This window comes from Tyto alba, unplaced genomic scaffold (genome assembly GCF_018691265.1).
Source record: "Tyto alba isolate M040663 unplaced genomic scaffold, T.alba_DEE_v4.0 Super-Scaffold_16, whole genome shotgun sequence".
Taxonomy (NCBI): Eukaryota; Metazoa; Chordata; class Aves; order Strigiformes; family Tytonidae; genus Tyto; species Tyto alba.
This window is the reverse complement of record NW_024881278.1, coordinates 14,593,692-14,607,604: the sequence shown is the minus strand read 5'-3', so window position 1 is coordinate 14,607,604 and position 13,913 is coordinate 14,593,692. Positions and strand designations below refer to the sequence as shown.

The window sequence follows — 13,913 nt, the reverse complement described above, 5'->3', positions numbered from 1 at the left end:
CTTATCATGACAATCAATTAAAGGAACCACTTCACTTTGACTGGTTTTGATTTCCCTCTTTTGTGCCTACGTTGTAAGAAGTGTTCCAAAACCAGTCATTTTCAAGGCTAGTATTTAACAGTATGAAGCAAACTCCTAAGCTAAGGGGAGAAGGAAAACAAAACAAAAGTATTAAAAAGCTGTTTTGTATTAAGTCATTTATTGCCTTGCAGTCTAATTTCTTTAGACCACTGGCTGTATCTCAATACTAACAGTTTTCCAGTTATTACCATCCAGACACACTTAGCTCCTAGCTGTCCTTGTTATCCCATAACCAGTGGCTGCCTGGGTTTTGTTCACACTACAGCAGTCATTTTCAATACTAAGGCCAGCACACTACCAAATGGCTGAATCATCTAGTGAGGAAGTATACACGGGCAAGCAATCAACAGAGAAATCTGTAACATTCTGAAGATGAGTATATTCATTAGCCAGTTATTTTTCTTTTAGGATGACAAACTGCAGGTTATCTGGTACATCTTCCCTCTTTTGTACTAATGTAGTGGGAGGTGGCCAAGGAAGCTAAGGGTACAAGAAGGCACTACTAAAGGACAGAAAAAGAAAGTCTTGAGTGTCACCTGGAGTCCCTGTAACACAAGAGTTTACAGTATGAATACACATGCATGATGACAATACATCTCAGCCAACTACAGAATTGGTGAGATGTAAGCATTCCTCGCTGACTGCAGCAGAAGTGTGGGCTACACAGTTCCAAACACTGTCACAAGCATACCTCAGCAGAGGAAACACGCTTAAAGAATTTCTACTTCATGCACTTACACTGATTTAGAAAAGACACTTGCATGTGAGGGAAACTTTACTAAAGTACCTGGAAGCAGCAACTGTTTGTCTGACTCTGATAATCTTGTACATCTGCCTTAAAGGAAACAAACTACTGTCCAACTTGTGTCCTGCAGTGACTGAGACAAACTGTTTTCACATTCACTACTAACTGCCTTCCATGCATCAGCCCCATGTTTGACACAGAAGGACCCTATATCACGTGCAGTGTTCCAGAGGATGTTCTTTTTATCTGTCATCTCCTGAAACACTTCTGAACCAGGACCCATTCTACAGCAAAATGCCAGGCCATAATCATGGGAGAAGAGACAGGCTCCAAAATTCAGTATACCTGACTGAAATTTGTTATTAGGTTTTAGCATTAGAGAGTCACGGAGTTTACAAACCTGTGCTACTTACCAGGTGTGCTTGTTGAAGAAACCTTAGAAGTTGAAGACTCTGATTCTTCCTGATTAAAAGTGAGGAGAGAGTGAAAAGCAGGGGAGGAAGAAGAGAGAAAAAAAAAACCACCTTTGATTCTTGTGAATCTAACAGATTAATCTCAACTGTTTAAATATTTATTTCACTTTCTATATAAAGGGTTCTGCTCAATTGTATAGAAATTGTGTAGAAAATGTGCAAGCACTATGCACTTCACAAAATAGTGGTTAAGTGTGTTATGTATATGGTAAAGTATAAATAATCTCCCATGTACATCATTAGAATCTTTCTCCGAATGTAGTATTGAATAATGTGAAGGAAGTAAAATTTCTCAACTCACAGTTTTATCTTCTTTCTGCTCTGGTTCTGTTGTTCCCTTTTCAGCAATTCTTCTCCTATAAGCAGAGACAAAGGTTACCAAGATCATCATGGCTTTAAGATGGAAGAATGTTGCTTAGTGTAATTAAAGACATATACAACTTTATAGCTAGATAACTGGAAATTAGTGTTTAAAGAAGTACTTTCAAAATACTTTCAAGGAGAAAGCCCTCCTGCCAAAGCAACTGTGCAATTCCTTCTCCTCTTGAAGTGTGTATCCCCTCCCCTACTGCCGCACAAAGACTTACACAGAAGAAAAGTACTCGATTACACTCAAGTAAAAACAACTATTCATAAAACGTTATCAACTTCATAAAGCAACCACATGAGCAAGCTAAAGTTTATTTGATCCTTAGCCAGCTGCAAAGAGGCACCCAAAATCCTACCTCTACGATGACTAAGCAGCTGGAGCCCAGCAGAAACAGCTCCTTACCTCCTGGCCAGTAGGGCACTCATTTCTTCCATCAGCCCACTGCCTCCCAAGGGAAGCGGTCCATTTCCACGGCCACTGTCTGTTTTAGATGAAGCAGAGCTTCCTCCTCCTCCACTTGAATTGGAGGAGTCTTCACCCTTCATAATACATAAAATAACAGCAGATGTGCAAATAAAATGATAGCTGACAATGAAAGAAGCAAAGTTCACATACGAGAAAGAAACAACTGTATAAAGAATGTGATGGGCTGGTAGTACATCCTGTAACAGTTTTTAAATAATTAATAAAGCCTACCCCGAAAGACTTGACACTGTTATTAATCTTGAACAAAAATTACAACCAGTTCAGAGAAACAGGGTTTAGAAACAGGAACTGGAAAAAGAAACAAGAGTTGTATTTACCCGTGAGACTTTCCTAAGTTTGGCTCCAGCAAGTGCAGCTGCTAGTCCAGTTAAAGGGCGATTTTCTTCAGACACAAATCCCACTGAAAATCCAGAGGCAGGGAGGGGAGGAGCAGGAGGTGGAAGGGGAACGGGAGGAACTTGGCTAGGAAGCGGAGGAGGAGGTGGTGGTGGCGGTGGAGGCCCTGAAGGTGGAAGTGGAGGTGGTGGTGGTGGGCCAGGAGGAGGTGGGGCTGCTACCGAAGACTGAGCTGGGCCAGGGGGCAAGGGGGGTGGGGGAGGAGGTGCAGGTGGTCCTTGGACAACACCTAGTATCAAAGAGAAGACAAATAGACTATATTAGGGATTTAGAAAAGAAAGATCTTATTTCCACTGAAATACTGGTTCTTTTGCTCAGTGTATGAGACGTTAATACTGGTAAAGGTCCTTTTTATAGGCAAGAAAACACTGCAAGTTTTAACAGGAGAGAAGCATTATTAAATGCACTAAAAATATTACATAGTATGCTATGAGAGATCAGACAGTTTCAGAGACATTTACATACAAACCCCCCCAGTCAGGTTCTGTGCTGCAACCAAGAAGAATCTTACATTGCGAAATAGGCAAAGATTTTATAAAGAGTCAAGTAAGGCATGAGCATCATACTGCGTAGGAACAATACTGTGTGTTCAAGTGGTGCTAAACACAGTGACCTTCCATTGTACTAACAAGCATTTAACACACCACCCAAACATCTGAATCCTTGAACTGTTTGAGATCCAAAGCTAATTTCGAAGCCGCAGAAAAATCTTTCCTCTAAAAAACATTCCAGGAATCAACTTTAATAATTTAATACAAACACTAATTAGTGAGTTAGAAGACTGATATATTTTAAGCTGATGGGAACAAGCTCTTCTATTTTTATCTATGAATCCTTTAATGCTTTAAATTCACATTGATATGCAATACAAAATGTGTTCTGAAGAAAAAGTCTTCTGATGATCACTGTGTTGTTATTATAGGAACAGTTTAAAAAATTGTGACTAAGAAAACAACCCCACACATCCTCCCTCAGCCTTACCCAAGCCGCCATAAGCTACTAAAAATGCTGCTCAACTACCTTAAGCAACCTCTATAGGCATGAATTTCATACACAAGTCTTCGTTTCCTACTCTGACAACCACTGTGTGAATTTAAAAGCCTTTTAAATTCTCTTGGCATCACTCACCATCCAAGTGCACACTTTTATTCCATACTACAAGTAAGGCTCTTAACCCTATTTCCACTCCATCCCAGAGCAGCTCACACCTTCATTTATGACAAGAGGGTATGAACAGGATCTACTCTGCACGGCTTGTGTTGATGAAGAAATAGTCTGTTCACCCCCAGGAGCACTTCTACCCACACCCTTACCTGAGCTACTACAGACTTACGTACAAAGACCTATATCTATTAAATCAATATAAAAGCTGGATTCTGGTTAACAATGACATTTACACCCACATAAAACACATTTCTATCATATCAGTAGAGTGTCCATTAAGTCTGTCACCTGCTTAACCAAGCTTTTTCTCTAAAGCCTTTTTAGCTATGCTGGTACCACAGGAAGACCTGTCTTTTTTATGTGCTCATACAGTCCTATATCAAAATACAAACACAGTACCGAAAGTGCTGTACGTGTTACATACTACTTTCTAAATCTGAAACTTCATGGAGTATCGAAGTGGTTCAGATTATTACTCGCTTAAGGTCATTCACGTGTCCAAAGCTGCACATACATTCTTCCATGCTGGCTGCCATTAGGAAACTAATGATGCTGCCTATTAATATCATGTTCCAAATAAACTAACAGTGCAAGATTTACCAAGCAAGTGTTCAACAAGCCCTGTCCTCAATAGGTGAGAGCCTAAGAAGTCAGAATTTTACTTATGACAGGCCACAGAATGCCGGCTCTTATCCGCGGAGCTTTAAAGTTTCCCTTACCCCAGTTTTCCAAATGGTGTTTTGTTGTGGTATTAAGATCACTGCAACTTTGGAAGCATTGTATTAATTCTTTGGGGCAGTTACGGGCTTTGATACCAATTGGTTTCGACTGCATTCCTGATTAGTGCATTAGTAGCAATAACAGAAAGCCTTACCCTGCTGGGTCGTAGGTTCAATCGGCTGAGAGGCTGCCTGCAAGACTGGCTCAGAAGCAGAGGAGTCTCCCAGCACAGAGTTTAGAGAGTTCTCAACAGAGGCAGGGGTAGCTGCAGAGGGAGAAGGGAGAACACTAGGCTTGGATGAGGGAGTCGAGGCATTCGGGGAGTTGGGAGAAGGAGAAGCTTGAGCTCCAGAGAGTGACAGAGGCGGAAAGGAAGGCAGCGGGGGAGGAGGAGGTGGCGGAGGCGGAGTTGGACCTGAGGTAGAAGGTGAAGGAACCGGATAAGCCAGGTTTTCAGGAAGCCCGTTAGGAGCTGTGGGAGACGTGGACATTTGTGTCACTGGATTAGACGCCGACACTGGGAGGACTGGTCTGGGACCAGTAGCTTTGCCTGGTGGACTGCTTATCATGACTGGGGGAGACGGGGGAAGGGGGGCAAAACTGGGCGCAGACCAGGCAACAGGTTTTGTATTTGGAGGCAAAGTCGCCGGAGCATTGACAGGAGAAGGGGGCCGAGAACTTTTGTTCAGCGGACGAGGAACCGTAGCATAATGGGGAAGAACAGGGTGGAAAGCTGAGCCTAAAGAAGTAGCAAAACGTGATGCAGAGTGCCTTAGAGGCGGTGTAGGGGGAGTGGAAGTCGGTGGTGCAGAAGTCACTACAGCGTACTCCGGTGTGGCCTCCGACATTGGTGCTGAGACTGCTTTTGCATATGATGGAGGAGGCGCTGAAGGAGGCTGGCAACTGGAGTATTCAGGAAGTGGAGTGCTATACGGGGAGTTGTCGAAAGATGGAGCTGGACAGAAGATGGAAAGCAGCAGCAAAGGCAGGATAAAAAAAGGAGAAAGAGAAAAAGGGAGCTAATGAAGCAACAAAACCAGCATTCAAACAAAATGTATAAATGTAGACTACAGTTAGTACCAGAGGATTAGGCACAAGTGAAAATACTGTTAGGAAAGTTTTACATATTATCAACAGCTGCTTTTAAGTTTTACCAAGTATTTTTGTGCCAACATTTGAATTTACAAGTACGTTCTAGAGTAAGTTTTCTCAAATCCCATCTGTGAGATGGATTAGATAAGTTGATTAATCAGTCTTTTATCAGGTTTTATCTTGTTTGGTTGCAAACTGCAAGCAAGTGTAGTGATCTTAACATTTGTTAGAACTCCACTAACCAAAATCAAACCATAGGCAGCAAATATCATCTTTCTCTTCCCCAGAAAAAGCTCCATTGCAAACTTGAAAGCACTGGGAATAAAACCACCAATAAAATCCTCTGCTCTAAAATGACTAGCTCTTACTTACTATTCCTTGACTTTTACTGTGAGCTGACTTCTTATGTAAATCGAGTTTGTTACTAAAGAACAACCAAGTGCTTGACTAATGTTCCATTATATTACCAAAATGAGAGCTTTCAGTTTCCGCAGGTAGTACATTATCTTATCTACAAATACATACAATAAATTTCACTGAAATGTTACTACAATGATAAATTAAGCAAGACTTCATACTGAAAGGCATTTCTTGCACTATCACTTTGCCTTATATAGGTACATACCTTCTATATTAACACACTCAACCTGATATCTTTAGGTAGGCTTTTTTCCAAATTATGTAATGAGAATACATATTGTTGGACAGAGCAAACAATGATAAGGTATTTGGAACTCATCATACATTAACCAATGTTGGAGGAGCCCAATATGACCCAAATTCTTCAATCAGTGTATAGCAACGGAGTGAGCAAATAGTGCAAAAAAATTTATTTCAGAGTTAATGGCAAACTATGACAAAAAAGTCAAAGCTCTTGGACTTCTTGCCATGAGAAAAGAAAGCAATTCCAACAAACAGAAGTCTGGAATACTGACTGTTGTTACACAACTGTACTCACTGCCCTTTGTTGCTTCTCTCCCACTCCATCACCCAAACACAGAGAGTAGTCTGGTACTTGAATACACTGAGTTTTTAAATTCTTACCAGCATTTGAAATTCTTCTCTCTCTTTCCCATTCCAATTGTTCCCTTTCCAACTGTTCTTGCCGTTCTCTTTCTTGCCTTTCCCGTTCAAGTCGTTCAAGTCTTTCTCGATCCTGCCTCTCCTTCTCTTGTCTCTCCCTTTCTAGGCGCTCTTGCCGTTCCCTTTCTTGCCGTTCTCTCTCCAGTTGCTCCTGTTCTAGGCGCTCTCTTTCAAGTCTTTCCCTTTCTAGCCTCTCTCTCTCCAGCCTCTCCCGTTCCATTCGTTCACGGTCCAGCCTCTCCCGTTCCAGCTCCTTCTGCCTCTGTTGCTCTTGCAACTGTCTACAATCATGAAAAAAGGAAAAGACTAAGATGCAAAGCGAAAACCAAAAATATCAAACAACTGTTAGCGGACAAGAAGAGATAAACTAATCAACAATCTTTGCACCAGCAAGAACAAAAGCACAGCGTTTGTACCTACATAAAATTCTTAATTCTACATGTAATTTTTCTGAGCTGGATAATAGTTTTATTATGTTTACAGTAAAAAGAATCATATATCCAATTTCCTCTGAACTAATTTAACATTCTGTGAGACAGCTTTCAAGAGGTAAGAATAGAAAGCTACTGCTGATAATTTACTAACTGATACAATCTTCCCACTTTGGGATATGAAGTTACATTTGTTCTTTGCACGGTATTTTATACTCAAAGCAGTAAATAAGAGTACAGTGAAATAGCAGTAACACGAATACTCATTAAAAAACACACCCCCAAACAAATTACATTTTTCAGATAAACTACTTGGCTAGTATTTATCCACATTTTACAGAAGCATCAAAATGTACACCTGTCTCTCCCCACTTGCACAATAATACACACATATACAACTTAACCAGCATCAAGACAAGAACACCCTGAAGGCGGGGGAAAACTGGACATGGTCAGAAAAAAAAAATCCAGGGTGCCACAGACAAGGAAACACTGTGGGGAGCTGGCAGGGCTTCCAGCTCCTGGGATTCTTTGCAAAGGAAAGCAGAGAGGGGAAAGACATGGAGAGGAGGAAAACAAGTAAAAGCCAGGCAGAGGAAATACAGAAAACTTTCTAAGGGTAAGAAGGAATCATGCAAAATCAGCCAAAGACACCAGGATGGCTGAAAGAAAGGACTTCCCTGCAAAAGCACAGTGGAAAAAGCTGTAAAAAAAAAAAAAACTTTTGCTTTTTTGCCTCAACTTGTTTTATATTTTCTTTAGGTTGGTTGTTTGGTTTTTTTTTCAATCATATTTTTAAAAGATACATGTTCCTAGTTGGCTAAAATATAGCTTTTTGATTTCCAAAGTTTTTTTCATCTCTTGGGGAAGCTCACTACTAAAACAAACATTAGGCACATCCTTCTCAAAGCTGTGGCCAGTATGTTCCTGTAAATACATATCATAAAAAATGTTGTTTGTTATCCTCTAGTTGAAGACTTATTAAAAAAAAAAAAAAAAAAAAGATGACATTTAACAAGAAAAACTTTTATATAAGGCACACAGCCATTTTTTTCTGCCATGCTTCAGATGTGAACTGAAGATAGCTTGTCAACAAATACAAAGCACAGCCAGCTTTTAACTGTACAGTAAAAAGGAGACCTAAATTTTGACACCTTAAGTTACCAGATACGTGTTTTCTGTAGACTGCCACTGGGCAATCTTATTTGGAAAGCTCATTGGTAGTTCTATACTATATGTTTAGAGCCATATAAAACTGAAGTCTGAAAATGAAGGGAACTTCAGCTATTTCACTCCTATTCATGTCCAGGAAATACTGTCAGAACTGGAAACCCCAGCCCATGCACTGTTACTACCGAAGTCCACTCTCTTATAGACCAATGTTTTTCCTTTATGAACAAAAAAACAGATAAAAATTGAAATCCCATAATTGCTATAAGCAATTGAGTTCCAGTTACGTGCAGCAAAAGGATTTTTCCCTACTGAACTTGTTACCCAGCATCCTCAGGGGCAGCAAAACAGCTCTGCTCCTGTATCAGTTCTTCCCTCAGCTCCTGTTCTCCCATATAATAAGTTGTAATAGCAGTCACTAAGAAATTAGGGCTGCAACTCAACTTGTTAAATGCTTGATTTTTAGCCTCTGTAGTCCACCAAAAAGTTTGGTAATTGACTGATACATATTTGGAACCAGTAGAGAATGTCTACAAAATATGAAGTTAATACAATATAAACCACAGAAATTTAAGCTCCAAAAGAGATATTAAAAATATTTTTGTTGTTACATTTTTGCTTGCTCTGTACTGTGCAAAACTAGTTTTATTATGTGCACTTTTTCCCTCCAATAAAGTAGAGGTGGATGCCCATCTGTTTGTAGCTAAAAAGCTACTCAGAGCAGGAGTCAACATTTACAGCCCCCAAAGCAGCTTTGTTTCTTTTGTTTGTTGTTCTTAATTCATTTGCCAGAAAGTAGCATATTCTACCTAGAAATGTACACACTGTTAATCCTAAAACTAAAATGTAGATAAGGCATTTGAGGTTATAAACATTTAGTGTTGTATTTAGTTTACAAAACTAGAAGGTATCAATTCCCTGGGCTTAACAATACATCAAGCAGCTGCCAGACATTTAGGTTTTTTCTTCTTAATTTCTTTACAGAGATAGAACTTTGATATAGATCACTTCTCATGTAAAAGCAGTGTCACCAAAGCAGTTCTGCAACAAGCTGTACCAAGAGCTGTATCACTTCATATCTTCCTAAGCAACCTGGAAAAGAAACAGCAAGGTGCTCTTGACTAAGCTCCTTAAGTTATTTAGGATAGCAAGGATGATGGCTGATTATGAACTACTGATGGATCTTTAATTCCAAGTAACCAGGCAATAAAATTGGTAACTAAAACTCAATGGAGATATAACTGAGGTGATGCCAGCGAGAGAGGGAAAATTTGCTAAATTCATACGTAAAATACTGGACTTTGCATTGACTGCTGACTCAGGACTGAGGTATTAAGGTCATAGAACTGTCTCTCATAACAACATCCATTCATTGATGTGTTCTGTTCAAAAACATAAACCAGATGCCACACACTAAGAAAGGATTACAGAGCAGTAGAGAAAATACCATCATCCTGTTTCACAAATCTTGCATCTCTGTTCCCACCTCAAAAGGGGCAAAACAGCAGAACTGAAAAGATTCAAAGAGCAACACTATGATCAAATGTACCAAACAGTTTCCATTTAAAAGTAACTAAAGAAGCTGGAATTCTGCATTCTGGAAAAGACAGCTGGAGGTCTATAAAATCCTGAGTGATGAGGACATCCTAATACAACAGCTGGGAGGAAAGATTTGATGCAACTAGTAAGAGCAAAGCTCAAAAGAAAAGAGCACCTCTGCACATCAGGCAGATGAACCACGGAATTCCTTGCCAGAGTGATTCAAAGAGTAGGAAAAAGCCCTTGGTAGAAGGGGAAAACAAACAAACAAAAAAAACACAAAACAAAAACCAAGCACCACCAAATAAAAAAGCCACAACACAAAAATAATAAACAAAACAAAACAACCAACAAAACAAAACCATAGGAGGTCAAACAGAAAACAAACTGCATCATGCACAAGAAATTATTGAATTGAAAATGCCCAGAGTATGGGAGAGTAGCAAAAGGGAGTATTCCAGGTGTTTGACCTGGCCCAGGAGGGGTTTACTTAAAGCTTTTCTAACTATTAAGAGGGATAAGTGCACATGTGTGTATCCGTACATACTATATACGGGGCGGGGCTGGGAATGTATATAAATGCATACTCTGTCTCTATATAGCATGTAATGCAGTTTTAGCTAAAGTGTAACATATATGCCCAAATCAAACTGTCTGTTTAGGATTGACCAGTTCTCCTAATACATGTTAATACATTGCTGAATCTTACACCTCAGGTTTTTCTTCTCTTCTGAGAGCTACAAAGACACACAATGTCCATGTGTCATAACAAAATGTACCTGTGTTTGTAGGCTTTAAACTTAATCTGAAGCAAAAAATATTTCAGTCAGCAATCAACACTTTCAAACTGTATTGGCTGTCTACCAAGATATAGATAAAAGGCAGTGAGATAACCACTTTCATCTACATACTACCTGATTACAAAAGTTCTCATTATTAAGTAAATATTGAATGATTCAATACTTCACATGTCATTTTTGTAAAAGAATCCTCATCTTTCATTTCTTCAAGAAATAAAGGAATAAAACCAGAATTTTTTGAAACGTACAAATAAAAACTATGAACAAGTTGAGCACTTTCCATACGATACATATGCTCTACCAAGAGAGGGCAGCAAAATACACTGCAAATATTTCTTATATAAAATTTCCATGCAGTAAAATATGAGAGATTAAATATATAATCATTCAGAATAAGTTTATTCTAATTATATATTGCTGAAGCATCCCTTTGTCAACAAGGCAAAGAAAAACAAACAAATTAACCTCCCCCAAACCACAACCCTCTACATTTTTATGGTCATTTAAACAATTATAATAAACGTTTCAAATAGAAAACCGAAAGTGGCACAGGGCAAAAGATCAGTATGCCAGTAATGCAATCAAGTTGCTTTAATGCAGTTTAATGAGCAAGGATGAATTTCATAAACCAGGAAAGAACTACAGCTTAACAAATGTTACAGTTGTAGCTTAAAAAGATTAAGAGCTCCTCTTTTTCTTTATTAAAAAAAAAAAAAAAATCTGTTTGTACTAAATCCCCCCTGGTTCTGTTTAGTTAGTATTAAATAATATAATTTTATTTTAAAATTTTGTTAGAGATAAAAATTATATTATGCAAAAGCATTAGTAGATTAAGAAGAGTCATTATACGTCAATTAAAGCATTTCTGAAACATCAAGACTTTGGTAGTTCTAAAGCATGGAAACATTCAAGAACATTGTGAAAGCAATACATGAAAATCCTTCAGCCTTAGAAAGCACAGTATCTTGCTACTAGGATAACTTTTGAAAAAGCTAAAGTGTAGCAAAAATGCCCCAGAAAGCCATCTTATAGCAAAATGCTCATTATGCTAAGGCAAAGTGATTCTAATTATTTTAAAAGTGTGAATTACTAGAATCTAGGAGCTAATTTACATTGATAGCTGAGACTGCTATAACACTGTACAGCATGTCAGTCATATATGCAAGGTACTGTTACACATGGGTTTAGATTCAAAGAGTCAATTTCAGAATTTCAGAATAGTCGGTAGCTTTATCACATATCCTATTCATGAATCTTCCTTTTTGGATTTTAATTAGTTTCATGCCAATAGCATCTTAGGAAACTTCACTTTGGGGTGCTCTGAGGCAGGGTTCTTGATGGGGTTTTTTGTTGGTTTTTGTTTGTTTGTTTGTTTTTTGGTGGTGTTTTTAAATTAACTTACCTTAGTATTGCAACAAGTTTTAAAATTATTTCCCCTCTTGCCCTTATACTTTTGTCCACTTAAGGAAGTATGAGAGGTATTGTCAGAGGATGAAGAAAGAATCATGTTTACAATACTAGCTTGTGACTTTAAACTCTGTCAGCATTAATCCTGCAGTTCTTTGGTCAGCCAGAAATCAGGAGCATGGCTACATTCTTGAAATAACACAAGGAGAAAAATGCAATGAGCAAAGTTAAGTTCACACAGTTGCATCCCTGCTGAAAAAACCCACACATTCTGTGATGGTGAAAATGTTTAGAATTTCTCCTACATGACAACTGCAAAACATAATTGCAGTTAACTTACTCAGGTACGCACAAAGCCTTCCTAGTTTGTTCTGAATTGGTTCACAGAAGGGAGAAACAATTAAGAAGTGCTATTGTCTCAGCTCTTAATGTGATACGAAAGGAGCCAACACCACATGTACACCAAGATCACTGCCTATTATGCCTCTGGCAAGTAACTCTACACTCAACAACTAGGGTGTGTGATGATCAGCTAGGCAACTAAGAAGCTATCCTAAATTAATACAATCTATTACTTTTAGATCTGTTACCTTTTGGTTGTGCGTTTTTTGGTAGCGTTTTTTTGGGGGAGGAGGGGGGGCAGGAGGCACAGTGAGGGAATGAAAGTGGATAACCAGGTAGTTGTTTTACATTCTGCTCCCGGAGGTGAATGACAGAGATCCTCTGGTCCTTTTGTTATAGACTTGAACATAGTCAAAGGAATTGAAACCTCAATAATTTCTCTTAAAATATGTCCATTACCACGTGGGTTGAAGAGAAGACAAAGATCTCAACTAGATTAAGAAACTTCAGTGTTTACTGGTAAAACAATATTCTGTGTCAGAACAGACTTAATAGCCAGAGAGAACTTGTCCTTTTCTGAAACACTTTTCACATTTAAGCCTGTATCTTGGTCATCTGCAGAATGACTGTAAATACCTCAGTCTGTGGAAAGACTGTCCTTCCACCAGAGAAAGTATCTCAACATTAAGCAACTCTCATTGTGTCAAAAAACAGAGCTGCTGTCACAAGGGCCCCAGGAGAAAAAGAAAACCTACAAGCAACAAATCCATTGCTGAAACAGTTTGTGAAAGTGAATAGTTGTCTGCTCTAGCAGGTCACCTTGTCTCCTCGAGTGGGAGTTTTTCTGTACATTGACATAAATCTTCAGGATTCTAGGACTGGCTTGTTTTGCTCTTGGATTCAAGATCAAGCCATTAAATATTTTCCTAAAAAGATGATAGGAATCTGCATAGGGAAGACCATATATTGACCTGAATAACAGAATTCAGCCACAAACCTGAAAGGCTTCTTGTCATAAAGCCAGCTACATTAAAAACAGAGGTATTTCCACAAACAGTACAGACAAAAGCATCTTTGTATCACATCCAAATTCAACAGGCACTGAGCTGATAGACATTCCAAGATGAACAGAAACTGGTTTGAAGTATTTAATTTTAAAACTCACTGTAGAAAACAAAGATCCAAAACTAAGCCTGCAGAAAATAAAATACTTTGAGGAACAGATCTGACCGAAGTGATTGCTGCACTGAGTGAAGAGGTCAGCTGCAGGCAGATCATACATAGTTACTTGACAGCTGTTAGTCATCATTTATGAACACACCAATTTCATATTCCATTCTTTCTTGGCTGAAAAACGTGGTGTCAAAGCAGGGCATCAAATCACTCAGAAAGATCAATAGGAATACCAGGCCTGTTTTGTCTGCTTAAAGGTACAGAAGCAACAACGACAAGGAGGATGAGAGAAATAAAATCACTAATAAGATGAGTGTTTTGAAAGACGTCACCAAAAACCATCACTTGAGCCACTAAAAAAAATAACATGGAATTAAAAATCATAAACAGATTATCTTGAGGAGAGATTCAGGTCTGTGTTCCACACAGTGTTTTTTGCTT

The 13,913-nt window shown here is 38.8% G+C and overlaps 1 protein-coding gene across 11 annotated transcripts in view; it reads right to left on the bottom strand.

Annotated features, from left to right (window-relative positions):
- ENAH (ENAH actin regulator) overlaps nucleotides 1-13,913 on the bottom strand; it is a 99,277-nt gene that overhangs the window by 17,057 nt on the left and 68,307 nt on the right. For 6 of the 11 annotated variants that reach the window (XM_042789585.1, XM_042789586.1, XM_042789588.1 and 3 more), the window contains 6 exons: nucleotides 6,572-6,891; nucleotides 4,590-5,390; nucleotides 2,473-2,780; nucleotides 2,072-2,208; nucleotides 1,601-1,655; nucleotides 1,240-1,288 (listed from right to left, as the gene is read on the bottom strand). In XM_042789585.1, coding sequence (XP_042645519.1) covers nucleotides 1,240-1,288; nucleotides 1,601-1,655; nucleotides 2,072-2,208; nucleotides 2,473-2,780; nucleotides 4,590-5,390; nucleotides 6,572-6,891 — 1,670 coding nt within the window. The remainder of the gene's footprint in view (nucleotides 1-1,239; nucleotides 1,289-1,600; nucleotides 1,656-2,071; nucleotides 2,209-2,472; nucleotides 2,781-4,589; nucleotides 5,391-6,571; nucleotides 6,892-13,913) is intronic. The other 5 variants (XM_042789590.1, XM_042789591.1, XM_042789592.1 and 2 more) reach the window with 2 other exon arrangements.